The sequence below is a fragment of the Choloepus didactylus genome, chromosome 3 (assembly GCF_015220235.1).
Source record: "Choloepus didactylus isolate mChoDid1 chromosome 3, mChoDid1.pri, whole genome shotgun sequence".
In the NCBI taxonomy this organism is placed as follows: Eukaryota; Metazoa; Chordata; class Mammalia; order Pilosa; family Megalonychidae; genus Choloepus; species Choloepus didactylus.
This window is the reverse complement of record NC_051309.1, coordinates 210,993,469-211,007,252: the sequence shown is the minus strand read 5'-3', so window position 1 is coordinate 211,007,252 and position 13,784 is coordinate 210,993,469. Positions and strand designations below refer to the sequence as shown.

General features: G+C 35.3%; 2 protein-coding genes across 5 annotated transcripts in view; both read right to left on the bottom strand.

Annotated features, from left to right (window-relative positions):
- Nucleotides 1-13,784, bottom strand: part of DLC1 (DLC1 Rho GTPase activating protein) — a 438,081-nt gene that overhangs the window by 344,511 nt on the left and 79,786 nt on the right. The gene's annotated exons all lie outside the window — the stretch shown is intronic.
- Nucleotides 9,572-10,807, bottom strand: LOC119530114 (arylamine N-acetyltransferase 1). Its single transcript, XM_037831258.1, has one exon. The coding sequence runs from the start codon at nt 10,613-10,615 to the stop codon at nt 9,743-9,745; it is 873 nt and encodes a 290-aa protein (XP_037687186.1). The 5' UTR covers nt 10,616-10,807; the 3' UTR covers nt 9,572-9,742.

The following is a 13,784-nucleotide window of genomic DNA, read 5'->3' as shown; positions in this document are numbered from 1 at the left end:
ATATTTTAAAAATCATATACTATTAGGAATGTAGAGTGTATTTGGTCATTAGATGCTCACAGATTTGAAGCTTGAAAAAATGAACTTTCCCCATATTGTTGTATTTTTTTAGGGGATAAGCAAAGTTTATGTGACCCAACCTTGTGCTTTAAGAAGACCGAGGGTTTCTTGTAAAGAAACATCCATAAAACCCTGCTTTCGAAGAATATATATTAGAATGGAAAATTTGAGAGAATAAATTTTAATTTATTGCCACATAATTTGGAGTTGGCCATCTCCAGAAACATACCAAACAAATTTCAGGGATTAAATATGACAGTTTGTCTAATTTGTGGCAGACTAATCTTTTTTCTCCTGTGAACTCCACCAACCTCATGTTTCGTTTTTCAGATGAACTAGAAAAAAACTGAGTCTATAAGTATTTTGCTTAACAGCTTTGGTTTTGACATTGTCATGCACCCTAACACATTAAAATACTTTCCAATCATTTCTCAAAGATGTTCCAAAAATGCTATTGGCCCACCGAACTTCTGCTTTGTCTTCAAAATCTTCATTTTTGTCCCTTTCCTTGTGTCTACACCACCCCTACTGTGTCGCAAGTTGACAAGTTTAAAACTTAGGGCTCTAGCAAACAGGTGGTTTTTCCTTGATTGCAAACACTAATCAAGGAGAAATGAAAATAGGAGAAGGAGATGAAGGAGAGATGTGTATTTTAAGGCCTGCTGCCTGATTTTCATCAGATAAGCTGCTGGCTTTCTTTTAGGTCCCCAATGATTTCTTGTATTTCCAGACATGATGGTGAACACATTAGTCAATTGAGCATCTTTGTAAAGTTGAAATAGGTCTTTTATTTTCTTACAGTCACAACAACAGAACTCTATCTTACACATGATCTAAGCCCAATGAATCATTTTCACATTAAGTAATAAAGTTTCCCTTCTTGTGATGAATTCTATGTTTATTTCTTTCAACAAATCACATCAGCTCACATGACCTCATGTAATGGCTATGCCTGGGGTTTAGAAGGCCCACATGCTTACATATAGCAAATAATATTGTATTACTCTGGTAACTAGCAACTAGGGACCTCTGTGTAGGCCAGTCTGCAGGGGCCTCTGAAGTTATCTTTTAGGAAAGGGTCTGGGTGCAGATGATGTGTTTAAAACTCCCAACCTACGAAATTTCTTGCTACTAAGCACATCGGGTCATAAATGTAGCAGAAATTGATTCAAATAACAGAATCAGGAGGCTGCCAGGATCTCCAAAAGCCATTTGATACTGACACAGTTCCTAAGCAGAGCTGTGCCTGCTTCAGAAAAATGGGTCCCTGATCTGATTTTAAAACCTTTGAGACACTGAATAATTTTAAGATTCTTAGAAAGGTCCCCAGGAAGAGTGAACTCATGTGATGATTTATGTTGCATATTGATGCTGTCCTCTTTCACACTACCATAATATTAGTTATGATATGAAATTGACATTTTTCTCCCCCCATATTTTTCTCTAAAGCAGTGGTTCTTACTCTTGGTTGCACATTAAGGAAACCTGGAGAGCTTTAAACAAACATACAAACACACACACAAACAAACAACAAATCCTCGATGCTCAAGCTCCATACCAATCAAATTAGATTAGAATCTCTTTGTGCATCGTCCTGGCATTTTTTAAAAGCAAACCAGGAGACTGTCATGTGCAATCAGAGATGAAAACCACTGCTCCAACGTATGGTCTTTGCTGGGGTGAGATGTGTCATCAATAGTATTTGTGTAGTCTGATGGCAGAATGAATATCATAGTCTTTTTTATTTTTTAGTTCGGAGTCTTTGTATACTTCATTCTCATCTGTCTCTTCACACTCAGTTTTCAACAAAACAGCCAGAATAATTGTTTTAAACCATATCAGATCATGTTACTTCCTTAACTTAAAACAACTCATAAGCTTCCTAGAACTCAGAATCCAAATTCATTCTGACAAAGAATAGCTGTGCTCTGGCCGATCACACATCTAAGGCCATGTCTTTTACCATTTACGCCTTCCCTCACTTCCCACTGGACTTCTCACATGCTTTTTGACCCTGTGATTCCCTCTGCCAAGAAAACCCTTCCCCAGATTTTCACAAGAGTGGTTTTCTCTCTTTTTTCAGGTCTCAAATGTCCTGAGGACTTCTTTGTTCACAGCTGCCCCCTCCTCCCAAGATTTCTCTCCATTCACTTACCCTTATTCATTGCACTTATCGATAAACATAACAATACCCTTGCAAAGCAGGAGTTAGAAAACTTTTTCTGCAAAGGGCCAGATAGTAGATATTTTAGGCTTTGCAAGCCTTGTCTCTGTCACAACTCAACTCTGCTGCTATAGCACCAAAGAAGGCCATAGTCAATATATAAACAAATGAATGTGGCTGTGTTCTCATACAACTTTATTTACAAAAACAGGCAGAGAGTTTGACTTGGCTTGCTGGCAGTGGTTTGCTGACCTCTGCTATCAAAGTGAAGTCTTTTCACATATTTGGTTTTGGGTACTGCATTTTCTCTGATTTATACAATTTTCTCAGTTTTTTTAAAGTTCAAATTAAAAATCCACCCAGGTGTAAGTTTAGGAAACTTCAAGGGTATTTAGTGTTTGGACAATGCCTGGCATTCTTTCAAAGCCTGATGGGAATGTACACCATGCATGCTCTTTTCAGTCAAAAATCCTCTAAGGGATAAAACCTAAACTAGCTCCTGTATCCCTCTGGTTTCTTTGGGACTTTGGAGCAGTTCTGACATCACAAGACTACAGCTAGACATTTGTGACTTCACAGAGAGAAGCATTACTTCACCTTCTGAGTAAAGCTTCTCAGCTTACTCAAAGCTTCCAGAACAGTCCTCAGTGCTTCTGTCTTTCCTAAACCTACTTAGTATAGGAAATAATGCCTCAACCATCTCAGTTCATCTTCGAGGTGGTGGAGATTACGATAGCTCCAAACACAGTCTCCTGGTAAAGTGATTTTTTCCTGACTATTGGCCTTTGAACTTACTCTTACATTTCCCAGCAGGAGAATGAAATGACCATATAAATAGTTCAGTATTCCCCAAGGTGTATTCCACTGCACACTTGATTTATGAGACAATAATAGGTATTAGGAGGAAAAAGATTTTTGGTCTAATAAATTTTGAAAATATTGGTTTATTTACTGCAGAACATTCATAATATTTACGTTCTCATTGGTCATGAATTTTTAAGAAGGAGGTGGAGTATGCCATGTGTGGATTTCTCACTTTTTTTTTTTTATTAAATAAACCTGTTTTGTCTTTTTTTCCGCAGTGTATTTCGCAGAAATACGGTTCCCTGGAATCTACTTTGAGAAAAACAATTAAATCCTTAGGCCACCTACAAGTTACTTACTCTCTAGAGGCTTCCTTGGTATTTTCTTACTGAGTTTCACAAAAGACTACATTTATAAACTGCTTTCTCTTTTACTTTTATTATTTGAAAACATGTTTAACATAAATAAATATATAAAGTAGTTTTCCTAAAAAAATTTCAAATTTCCTGTCTCAGCACTAGTTGATTAGCTACATATCTCCATGGAATGTCTAGTGAGAATGATATTGCTTTTATATATTTATAATTTTGGTAAGAAATTAAAGGAAGCCTGATCATTTTTCTGACATAAAGTGTGTAGCTCTCTTCCCATATAATATAGGTATATTTCAAAGTAGGCCATGGAAGTGAACTCTGAAAAACAAAACACACACAAAAAAGACCAGTAAGAGAGTAACGTTCATGGGAGTTTAGATGATAAATGTACAATAAAGTTTAACGGCAACTAATGGAAGGAAGTACCTTTAAATTATTGAAGGAAGAGTAATAACTACTTCTTTCCAGTAACTATCCTTTTCACTTTGCTACCTAGAATTTTTATGCTGAACTGCTTTTATTCCCTATTTACTATCTATATATATATGCTTAGAAATATTTGCAAGAACCCAGTTTTATTCACACTTCTTTGAAAAGTGAATTCTAATTATGATATGTGATATAATAGTCAAATAGATCAAACTTGAGCTATATCTTGGGATAATTCTACCAAACTACCATTATGAAGACATTCATCCACCTTCAATAAGTTTAAAAAGCTTAGAATGGACAATTGTGTCTGGTTTGGAAGCCAGGGGAAACATAGTTCTCTGTGTACATTTCCTTCATCTCCATTTTGGTCTAGCACAGAGACCAGTTTTACTTTCCCCTTAACATTCAGTACCCACGGTCCTTTTACTATTTAAAACAAAATACACTAGAGAAACAATATATCAGTATGTCATAATTCCAGTATCCTGAATTTGTCTGTTAGATGCATCTGTCCACGATGGTTTGTTAGATTATGCTGACCCACATATGAAATCACCCTTCATGGACATTTGAACCTTCAAGGGCAGTTGAAGTTCTAGATTAGGGTGTTCTATCAAATGTTAATTCAATGAATATTAATCGGTCCTTCATGATAAAAGGGTTCTGGGTGCCAATTAATTAGGAAAACACTGTTACACATAGGTAAACAGAATCTCTTTTTTGTAGTACTTCTTTTGTAGTACTTCTCCCAGCCTTTGTATGATAATTAGCATTATGAATATTCAAAAGGTAGATATAGTATACAGCATTTCTTTAACATGTCTTTGCTAACAGTGTGGCTATGCTCCTTAAACTATTATCAAATGTTTGGCATTTCTATCTCTTTTACCCAGTATTTACTTATATTATTCAGGTGCAAGTTTAGCCAGCCAGGAGTATCCTGGGATTCTCCCAGAATCTACAAACTATTTATTAATTGTATCAATGATATAAATAAACCAATAGATTTTTTTAAGTTCTAGAGTGGATCTATAATGCATAAGTTCCTCTCTAAAAGAAAAGCAAATATGGGTAAATTCATAGAGACAGAAAGTAGATTATAGGCTACCAGGAGCTGGGCGGAGGATGGAATAGTGAGTTATTGCTTAATGGTACAGAATTTCTGTCTGGAGTGATGGCAAAGTTGTGGTAATAAATGGTGGTGATGGTTGTACAACATTGTGAATATAATTAATGACATTCAATTGTAAGCTTAAAAATGGTTTAAATTGCAAATTTTATGTTTTATATAGTTTCCCCAATTTTGTAAAAAGTGAAGTACAAATATTTCAGAAGCATAAGCTTTAGAGCACAGGCTTAGAATTTTTGATATTAAGATCTTATCAAGTGAGTGACAGAGACGTTTTCAGGTATCAGTGTGGCAAGTTTAGGTGCATTGTATACTTCAAATGGACTGAGAAAAATTGCTACGATAAAAACTTTAATGTATTATCCATAAAATCAAAATAATATTAAGTTTTTGATTAATGCAAGCTATGGTTTTTCTCCTCTCACAAATTTGTCTTGATTCAGTTATTGTCTATTATAAATTATTATAGAAATTATAAATGTCTATTATAAATCATAAGTACTTTCTATTATAATTTGTCTATTATAAATTAAAAAATATATAATAAGTATATATTATAAAGTATTTCACTGCATTTCCACTTAAAATCATAAATATACAAGCAAATACCATCAATGTTAGAGGAGATTCATGGTGATTATCTATGTATTTAGCAACAATTATTCTTCATGAAACTTTTCAATGCATTTGGAAAAATAGTTGTTTTGTTTCAGTAATAGCTGTTTAGCTTTATCTCTCTATATTTAATTAAATTTTTATTGGATTTGTGCACTTCCATTTCCTCCATTTCTCTAATTAGAAGCTATATCGGGTCTAAATCTATTTTCTTCATTGATTTGGCATTATCAAACCAACAATGATAACTTCATACATGATTCTAGCCTTTCCTTTCATTTTTCCTTAAATATATATTCCATGGCATCTAACTATTATAGTGCAGGAGTCTGAGTATTTATTCATTTTGAGCCATTTGTTCTTTTAGGCCTTATTGTTGGACTAGCTCAAGTTGCCTTTAAAATTACCTTTTTGGGGGATGCAAAATGAGATGAAATAGTTTCAGTGGCTGAGAGATTCCAAATGAAATCGAGAGGTCACTCTGGTGGACATTCTTAAGCACTATATAGATAACACCTCTTAGGTTTTAATGTATTGGAATAGCTAGGAAGTAAATACCTGAAACTACCAAACTCCAACCCAGTAGGCTGGACTCCTGAAGATGATTATATAATAATGTAGATTACAAGGGGTGACAGTGTGATTGTGAAAAGCTTGTGGATCACATTCCCTTTATCTAGTGTATGGATGGATGAGTAGAAAAATGGGGACAAAAACTAAATGACAAATAGGGTGGGATGGGAGGGATGGTTTGGGTGTTCTTTTTTTTACTTTTATTTTTTATTCTTATTCTGATTCTTTCTGATGTAAGGAAAATGTTCAGAAATAGATTGTGGTGATGAATGCATAACTATATGATCGTACTGTCAACAGTTGATTGTATAACATGGATGATTGTATGGTATGTGAATACATTTCAATAAAAATGAATTTAAAAAAAAATTACCTTTTTGGATTTGGCTTTAATTTTTTAAGAATGTTACAATTACTTCTCTAAAAGTAAGTTTCATTGTATTTTTTCCAATTTGTGTTTGTTGCCATTCTCACATTTGTCTTCTACCTGCCTTGGAAAGTTCCTTGCCATTTTGTCTTCAACTACGGCTTCTACCCTTTTTTTTCTCAGTCTCATCCCCTTCTGGAATTCTAATTACATGAGCATTAATATTTGTCTGTATCCATATCATTTACACTCTTTTTTTTTTTTTATTTCCACAGTTTTACCTCTGTGCATAAGTCTGGCTACTACTGATTTTCCTGTTCACTAAGAGTTTCTTCTCCTGGTTAAATCTTTTACATGACTTATCTATTAAAATCTTAATTCTAGTCATTGTAGCTTTATGTCCAGAATTTCCTTTTGTTTCTCTTTGTGAATTTTATGGATTTATTGTGAAATTTCTCTTGAAATTTTCCATTTCAGTGTTTATTTTCTGGAAAATACTCATCATACTTTTTTTATGTCCATAACCGATAAATCTAATATCTAGATTATCTACAGATCTGTGTCTATTCTCTGCTTTACTTTTTTCTGTTTCTTGGTATGCCTGGATATTTTTGATCACTGCTGGACATGTTGTATGAAATATGTAGAGACTCCAGAGGATATTTTTTCCTCCAGAAATGGTTTAGCCTATTCCCTGGCAAGTGCTGCAGTGGAAGTCAATCACATTAGTTCAATGAGTGACTAGTTAACATTTGGCTGGGTTGAAGTCTGCAAAATTCATTCTCTCTGCTTCACTCCCCATTCAGTTGTGTATCCCTCCAGGGGTGCCACCTGAGAGTGTGAGGGGTTTATTAGATTCCCCTTTGGCTGGACCTGAACTCCAGCATTTGTCTCCTTAGCACCACGTGATTGCAAAAGCTCTTCTTGGCTTCTCATTCTCTGCTCCTGTGCAACCTTAGAATTCATTAATGCCTTAAATTCCAAAACTCTGAGTATCAGACATACTTCTCTGTACCTCCTTCTTTTTTTTTTTTTTTTTTTTTTTTTTTTTTTTTTTTTAAATAAACAGATTTCTTTATTAAAACCTAACTCATTCTCTCAGATAAATATTGGGTTAAAACCAAGTGTTATTTGGTCTGCCATGGTTTATAGTTTCAATTCTCTCTTTAAAATAAAACTGTGAGACAGGAAAGAGAATGAGCAGAAGACTCCTGGAGAAAAATCACCTAGTCTCATAATACCTTAACTTTTACTATCATAAACTTTGTGATTCACATAGTGCTAGCCAGAAAAAATTTTAAATATATTCTTAGAGATTAAGTTTCTAGAGATGGTATACATTTTATCATTCATAAGTATTATTTCTTTTAGGCAAAAATGACATTCTAAAAGCTGGAAACTCTAAATATCAGCTTCCCCATATTAAGAAAAATGGTACATGAATAACCGTGGCTGCAAAAAGAACTGTCAAAAAAATCATTGGGTGTGTACTTGGCCCCTAGTCACCTGCTGCCCTGTATTAAGTCTCATTACAAGAACTCTTAGGCTATTTGGAAGTAAATATCATGTCACATTCTTTTTGTTGGATTCCAATCTAAAATTATACTTCAGTATTTTGTGAAAAATAACATTAGATAAATGATGATTGAATTTAATGGAAATTATTTCCTCAATATTCTAAACCCAACCATGGGTAAACATTTTCTAAACACTCCCCCTCCCATTATTTTCACTTTGCATTACCCTACTGTTAACACCTTGCCTTAGTGTGTACATTTGCTGTAATACATGAAAGATCATTTTTATAACTGTACTCTTAACTATAGGCCATCATTTACAACAGGGTTCACGGTGTTGTGGTCCCATGTTTTATCTTTTAATTTTTATTCTAGTAACAAAAATATGACCTTAAAGTCCCCTTTTAGCTCCATTCACATATATAATTCAGTGCTGTTAATTACACTCACAATATTGTGCTACTATTACCACCATTGATTTCAAAACTTTACAAGCAACCCACATAGAAATTTTGTACAAATTAAGCATTAATTCCCCATTCCCTACCTCCAACCCAGGCCCTGCTAACCTATATTCTAACTCTATGAGTTTGTTTATTCTAATTGTTTCATATCAGTGAGATTTCACTCAACATAATGCCTTTAAGGTTCATTCATGTTGTCGCATGAACCAGAATTTCAATCCTTTTTAATGCTGAATAATATTTCATTGAATGGATACTACATGTTGTTTATCCATCCATCTGTTCAGGGACACTTGGGTTGCTTCCATCTTTTTGGCAGTTGTGAGTAATACTGGTATGACCATTGGTGTGCAAATATCTGTTTGATTCTCTGCTTTCAATTCTTTTGGGTTATATCTACTAGGGCGATTGCCAGGTTATACAGTATTTCTATACTTAGTTTTCAGAGGAACTGCCAAATTATCTCCTACAGTGGCTGCAATGTTTTACATTGCCACCAGCAATGAATGAGTGTTTGTCTTTCTCTATATCCTCTCTAAGACTTGTAGTTTTCTGTTTGTTTAATAGTGGCCATACTAGTAGGTGTGAAATGATATCTCATTGTGTTTTTGATTTGCATTTCCCTAATAGCCAGTGATGTTGAACATCTTCTCATGTGCTTTTTAGCCATTTGCATTTCCTCTTTGGAAAAACGCTTATTCAAGTCTTTTGCCCATTTTAAAATTAGGTTGTTTGTCTTTTTATTGTTGAGTTGTAGGATGTCTTTATATATTCTGGATATTAAGACCTTATCGAATATGTGGTTTCCAAATATTTTCTCCCATTGAGTAGGTTGTCTTTTCACTTTCGCTATAAAGTCTTTTGATACACAAAAGTTTTTAATTTTGAAAGGGTTCCATTTATCTATTTTTTCTTTTGTTGCTTGTGCTTTGGGTATAAAGTCTATGAAAACCTTGCCTAACACAAGATCCTGAAGATGCATCCCTACATTTTCTTCTAGGATTTTTGTAGTCCTGGTTTTTATAATTAGGTCTTTGATCCATTTTGAGTTCATTTTTGTATATGGTGTGAGATAGGGGTTCTCCTTCATTCTTTTGCATATGGATATCCAGTTCTCCTAGCACCATTTGTTGAAGAGACTATTCTTTCCCAATTGAGTGGACTTGGCAGCCTTGTCAAAAATTAATTGGCCATAAATGCAGAGGTCTATTTTTGAACTGAATACTAATCTTTGCTTTTTACCTTAAATGGTAAAAAATCGGTCACCATGTTTGGGGACAAGCTTTCCTTCCAAGTAAATATTAAAGAGATTTCTCAGCACCTCTTCTACTTCTTCCTCATTCAGGGTCTTAAACTCTACCAGATCCATATTTTCCTTATAATTGAATTTTCTATAGGTGAGAGTGAAGCCCACTAAACAGTGAACTCCTTCTGGTGTCTGCAAGGAACAAAAGGATTTGCTTGTAAACACAGAGGCTGGAGATGTCTGAAGGAATGTATTCACAGACTCAAAATCTGCAATTGTTCGAGGCTCAAGAGTGAAGGAGTAGATTTTCCGGTATTTATTTTTCTCCAGGAGATCAGAATTAAGAAACTCTTGGTTTGGAAGGTACTGCTCTCTCCTGATTTGATCCAGGGACCACATTTCTCCCTCCTGTGTCAGGCGGAAGATACAAGGGACCTGAGGCTGATCTTTCCCAGAAATAAGCTCCAGAGGCTGCCAAATCTGGTAGGATCTTCCAAACCCAGCATCCACAATGTAGTTTCTGCCACCGATGGTCACCTGCAGCAAGAGGTGAATCATCCTACTGCTATATTTATCGACTAGACTGTTGTAAACATAACCTCCCAAAATTGTGGTCTCAAATCCCATTGTGGTCAGAGCCCAGTACAGAAGGTGATTGACCTGGAGACACCACCCCCCTCGGTTCTTTCTCACAACTTGATCAAAAATGGCCTCTATGCCCAGCTCCATGGCTCCCCCACAATGGATGTTAAGATTCTCAAAGGGGACGGCTCGGATCTGGTACTGAAGGACGTCAGTTAACGTTTCCAAATCCAATTTCTTCCTAGAGTTTTTATAACCAATTCTTTCAAAATATGCTTCAATATCCATGATCTCCAACAGAAACCTGGGTCCACCAGGGAAATGACAGAGTGCAAGGGGCTCTAGCAGGTGCTGCACTCAAATCCAATGGCAGCTCCAGAGTCGAGGAGGCAGTCACGTTGGATCCGTCCGTCTTCTGACACCAAGTAATGTCGACCGAGAAATGGTACAGTGAGCCAGCTCCCTCACGCCTGCAACCAGGAAGACCTGTACCTCCTTCTTTATGGGATCATATTCCTCCTTGTCTAGGCTGCAGCAGCAACTCTGAACTCGAATATTTGTCTCTCCCTATGAGATTATAGAAAGCTGTGCTGGCTTTTTGCCTCTAAGCAATTGCCTTCTTCCTGGATTCTGTGCCTTTTACCCCTTAACAAATTCCCTGAAAAGATCAGGAAATATTCCTAGAAGAAAGGCACCCCACCAAAGGCAGGGCCTCTTCTTTGCAGTCCTCTTTTTTCTGATATCATGGACTAAATCCTGTCTGCTTCAGTAGCTCTCCAGAGCCTTCAAAGATAGAGCTTGGTTTTGTTTTGTTTTGTTTTGGGTATTTATTTTCCAGCAAGTCTATATTATTGGTGGGAGCTTTGGGAGGTTGAAATCAATATGTGATTTTAAATTGGTAGAGTCTTATAGACTCCATGAAAATTTGAGAAATTCAGTTATCTGTAGTGCTGGAAAGAGCTGAAATGAGCCCTCTGACCATTCAATTACATAGATGTATTGATCGACATTAATAAAGAATATATACTGCATTCCAGAATGTGGTAAAAGGGGGATTTAAAAGATAAACAGATGTATCTTTGGGAAAAATTTAACAGAAAAACTCAAAATCTAAGGAGAAGAAAAACAAAATACAAAATATATATATGGAAATACAAATAGAGAAGAAAACAATTTGCTTGAAAATTTACAAGACAATAATCATGTAATTGGTGACTTTTCAACACCTTTATTTTGGATGGGATTCTAAAGGGATTCCGTTGAATAAACATCAGTAAAGGTGGAAAAAAATTTTTGAAAGCAGAACTATGGCATCTAAACTAAATGGAAGTCAAAGCCTGTCTCCAAGATTGTAGAGGGAAAAGACACATGGAAGAGTGAAAAAGCACTGGGGTGTGACAAATGTAAATGCAGTTCAGAACATTTTACTTGTCTTAAATGCAACATAAAGCAAACTTGGCCGAAAAATCCATTTAGGGCTATTATTTGTACAGGTAAATATGAAATATGCAGGTATAAAACATCTCAAAACTTAATAAAATCACTCACTCTATAAATGCTTTAAAAGCAAATAGCTAGAATATTCTTGCATTAATTCATGTATTTTCCAAACTCCATATTTGAGGGAGGGAAGGAAGGAAGGGTGGATAGAAGGAAGGAAAGGAAAAAAGGAAAGAAGCAAGCAAACAGGGAGAGGAAGAAGGAGCAAGAAGGAGAATGAGAAAGAGAGAGAGACGCATTTCAATCTTAATGCATGCTCTTGATGTGTTTTCACTTCTGTCCAAAAGTCAGTTGGCAGTTGGCCACAGATTGCTGTATTCAACACATCTTTAACCAGGAACAGAGAGGAGAATTGTTTTTGAGAAAAAGGGGGAGGTTAAATGGGTGAGCTGAAGAAAGAAGCAGGAAGCTCCAGGCAATAACAAACACAAGCCTGTATTTCAAAGACAAAAGCACAGATATATAGTCTAGATTTCCATGGAGCTTGTAAGCCAGAGAACTGACCAACAGCTTCAAAGCCCACAGTATCTAACTCTCTACCCTAAATCCAGATTTATAAACATAAACCTGTCACCTCTAACAACCCAAAAGAGTAGAACACCTGGTTAATTTTGCAAAAACACAGTAAGGAGTAAGGACAGAATTCCTATCTATGACATGCCAGTGACAAGAGACTTAACTAGACTTTATTGTAGGGAAGTCTCTTTTTTGGGGTAATATCACCTTACTGAGGTACAACAGTTGTAAAATAAAGGAAAGCAAAGCTAAAATAAACCAGACATCTCCCTTTTTTTCCAGCTTAGTAGTTTAAAAAGCTGAGGAATCTGCATACTTAGTCCCTAGAAAAAATCTTCAGTCAGCCAAACTAAAGCATATAAATGGGCTCCTCAGAGATACAGAGAAATACACATTTCAGACATTTGTGCCATTCTTAATCATCTTAAGAAAAATACTTAGAGAATCTCAAGAAAAGTATTAGGGAATGGTTAAAGTCATTATGATAATATGGTTATTACTGAAACAGTGATCAGCCTATCGGTAAAATTCCATATGTGCATGATCACTACCTGAAGAGTTGTGGAAAAAGATTTAGTAGCATATCAATAATAAATCAGAAAAACCAAATGAAAACAAAACAAATCTGTTTTCTAAAAATTAAATAAATAAATAAATAGAACCCCAATGGCAAATTTAGTTCCTCAAGGATCCCTTAAGTTAGCCTTCAGTTGGTGAAAGAATGGTAATTCCCTCTGGAAAGAATAGAAAAATGACATGGACAAATGTTCCATAATTGAGAACAAAGAGGCATGAAAACTGATGGAAGAAAATATATGCCCTTCATATTAATGATGTTTCATCTTGTTCATCTTGTTGCCATGGTATCACTCAGGGAACAATCCTCAGGGATATAAAATATATGATATAATGTATTTCACTAACAAAATTCACTCGAATAATAAGACTACTTTTAGACATTTAAATCAGTCTGCTCTTTTTATTTCTCTGCCATTTTAAATTGTGAGAAATGTAAAAAATAACACTCATTTCTTGTTTTCTTCTCCTGATTTCCACAAGCCCTTCCCAGTGGGAAAAAATCGACATTGAGCTATGGTTTGAAGATGTTATTTAGTTGTGACTAAGTAGGAAATCATCACACACAGGAGGCAGAGACCTTTGGTTCTGTGGCTATTAAAAAAAAGAAAAGAAAAATCTAGGGCTCAGTTCTTGTGATTTCAAAACACTCCTTCAAACTTTTACTGTGTTGAGGACTCTAAAATTCTTTGCATTAACTAATACATATGCATGGATCTCTACTTATTCAATAAGTTATCCAAATGTTAATTTTTTTTATCAGAATATAGGTCATTTTCCTTAGAGACAAAGTAGTCACCCTGAAGTCTACCCATCTCTAACGGTAGGCTTAAAATACATGCGTATTTTTTACTAAACATTTTTT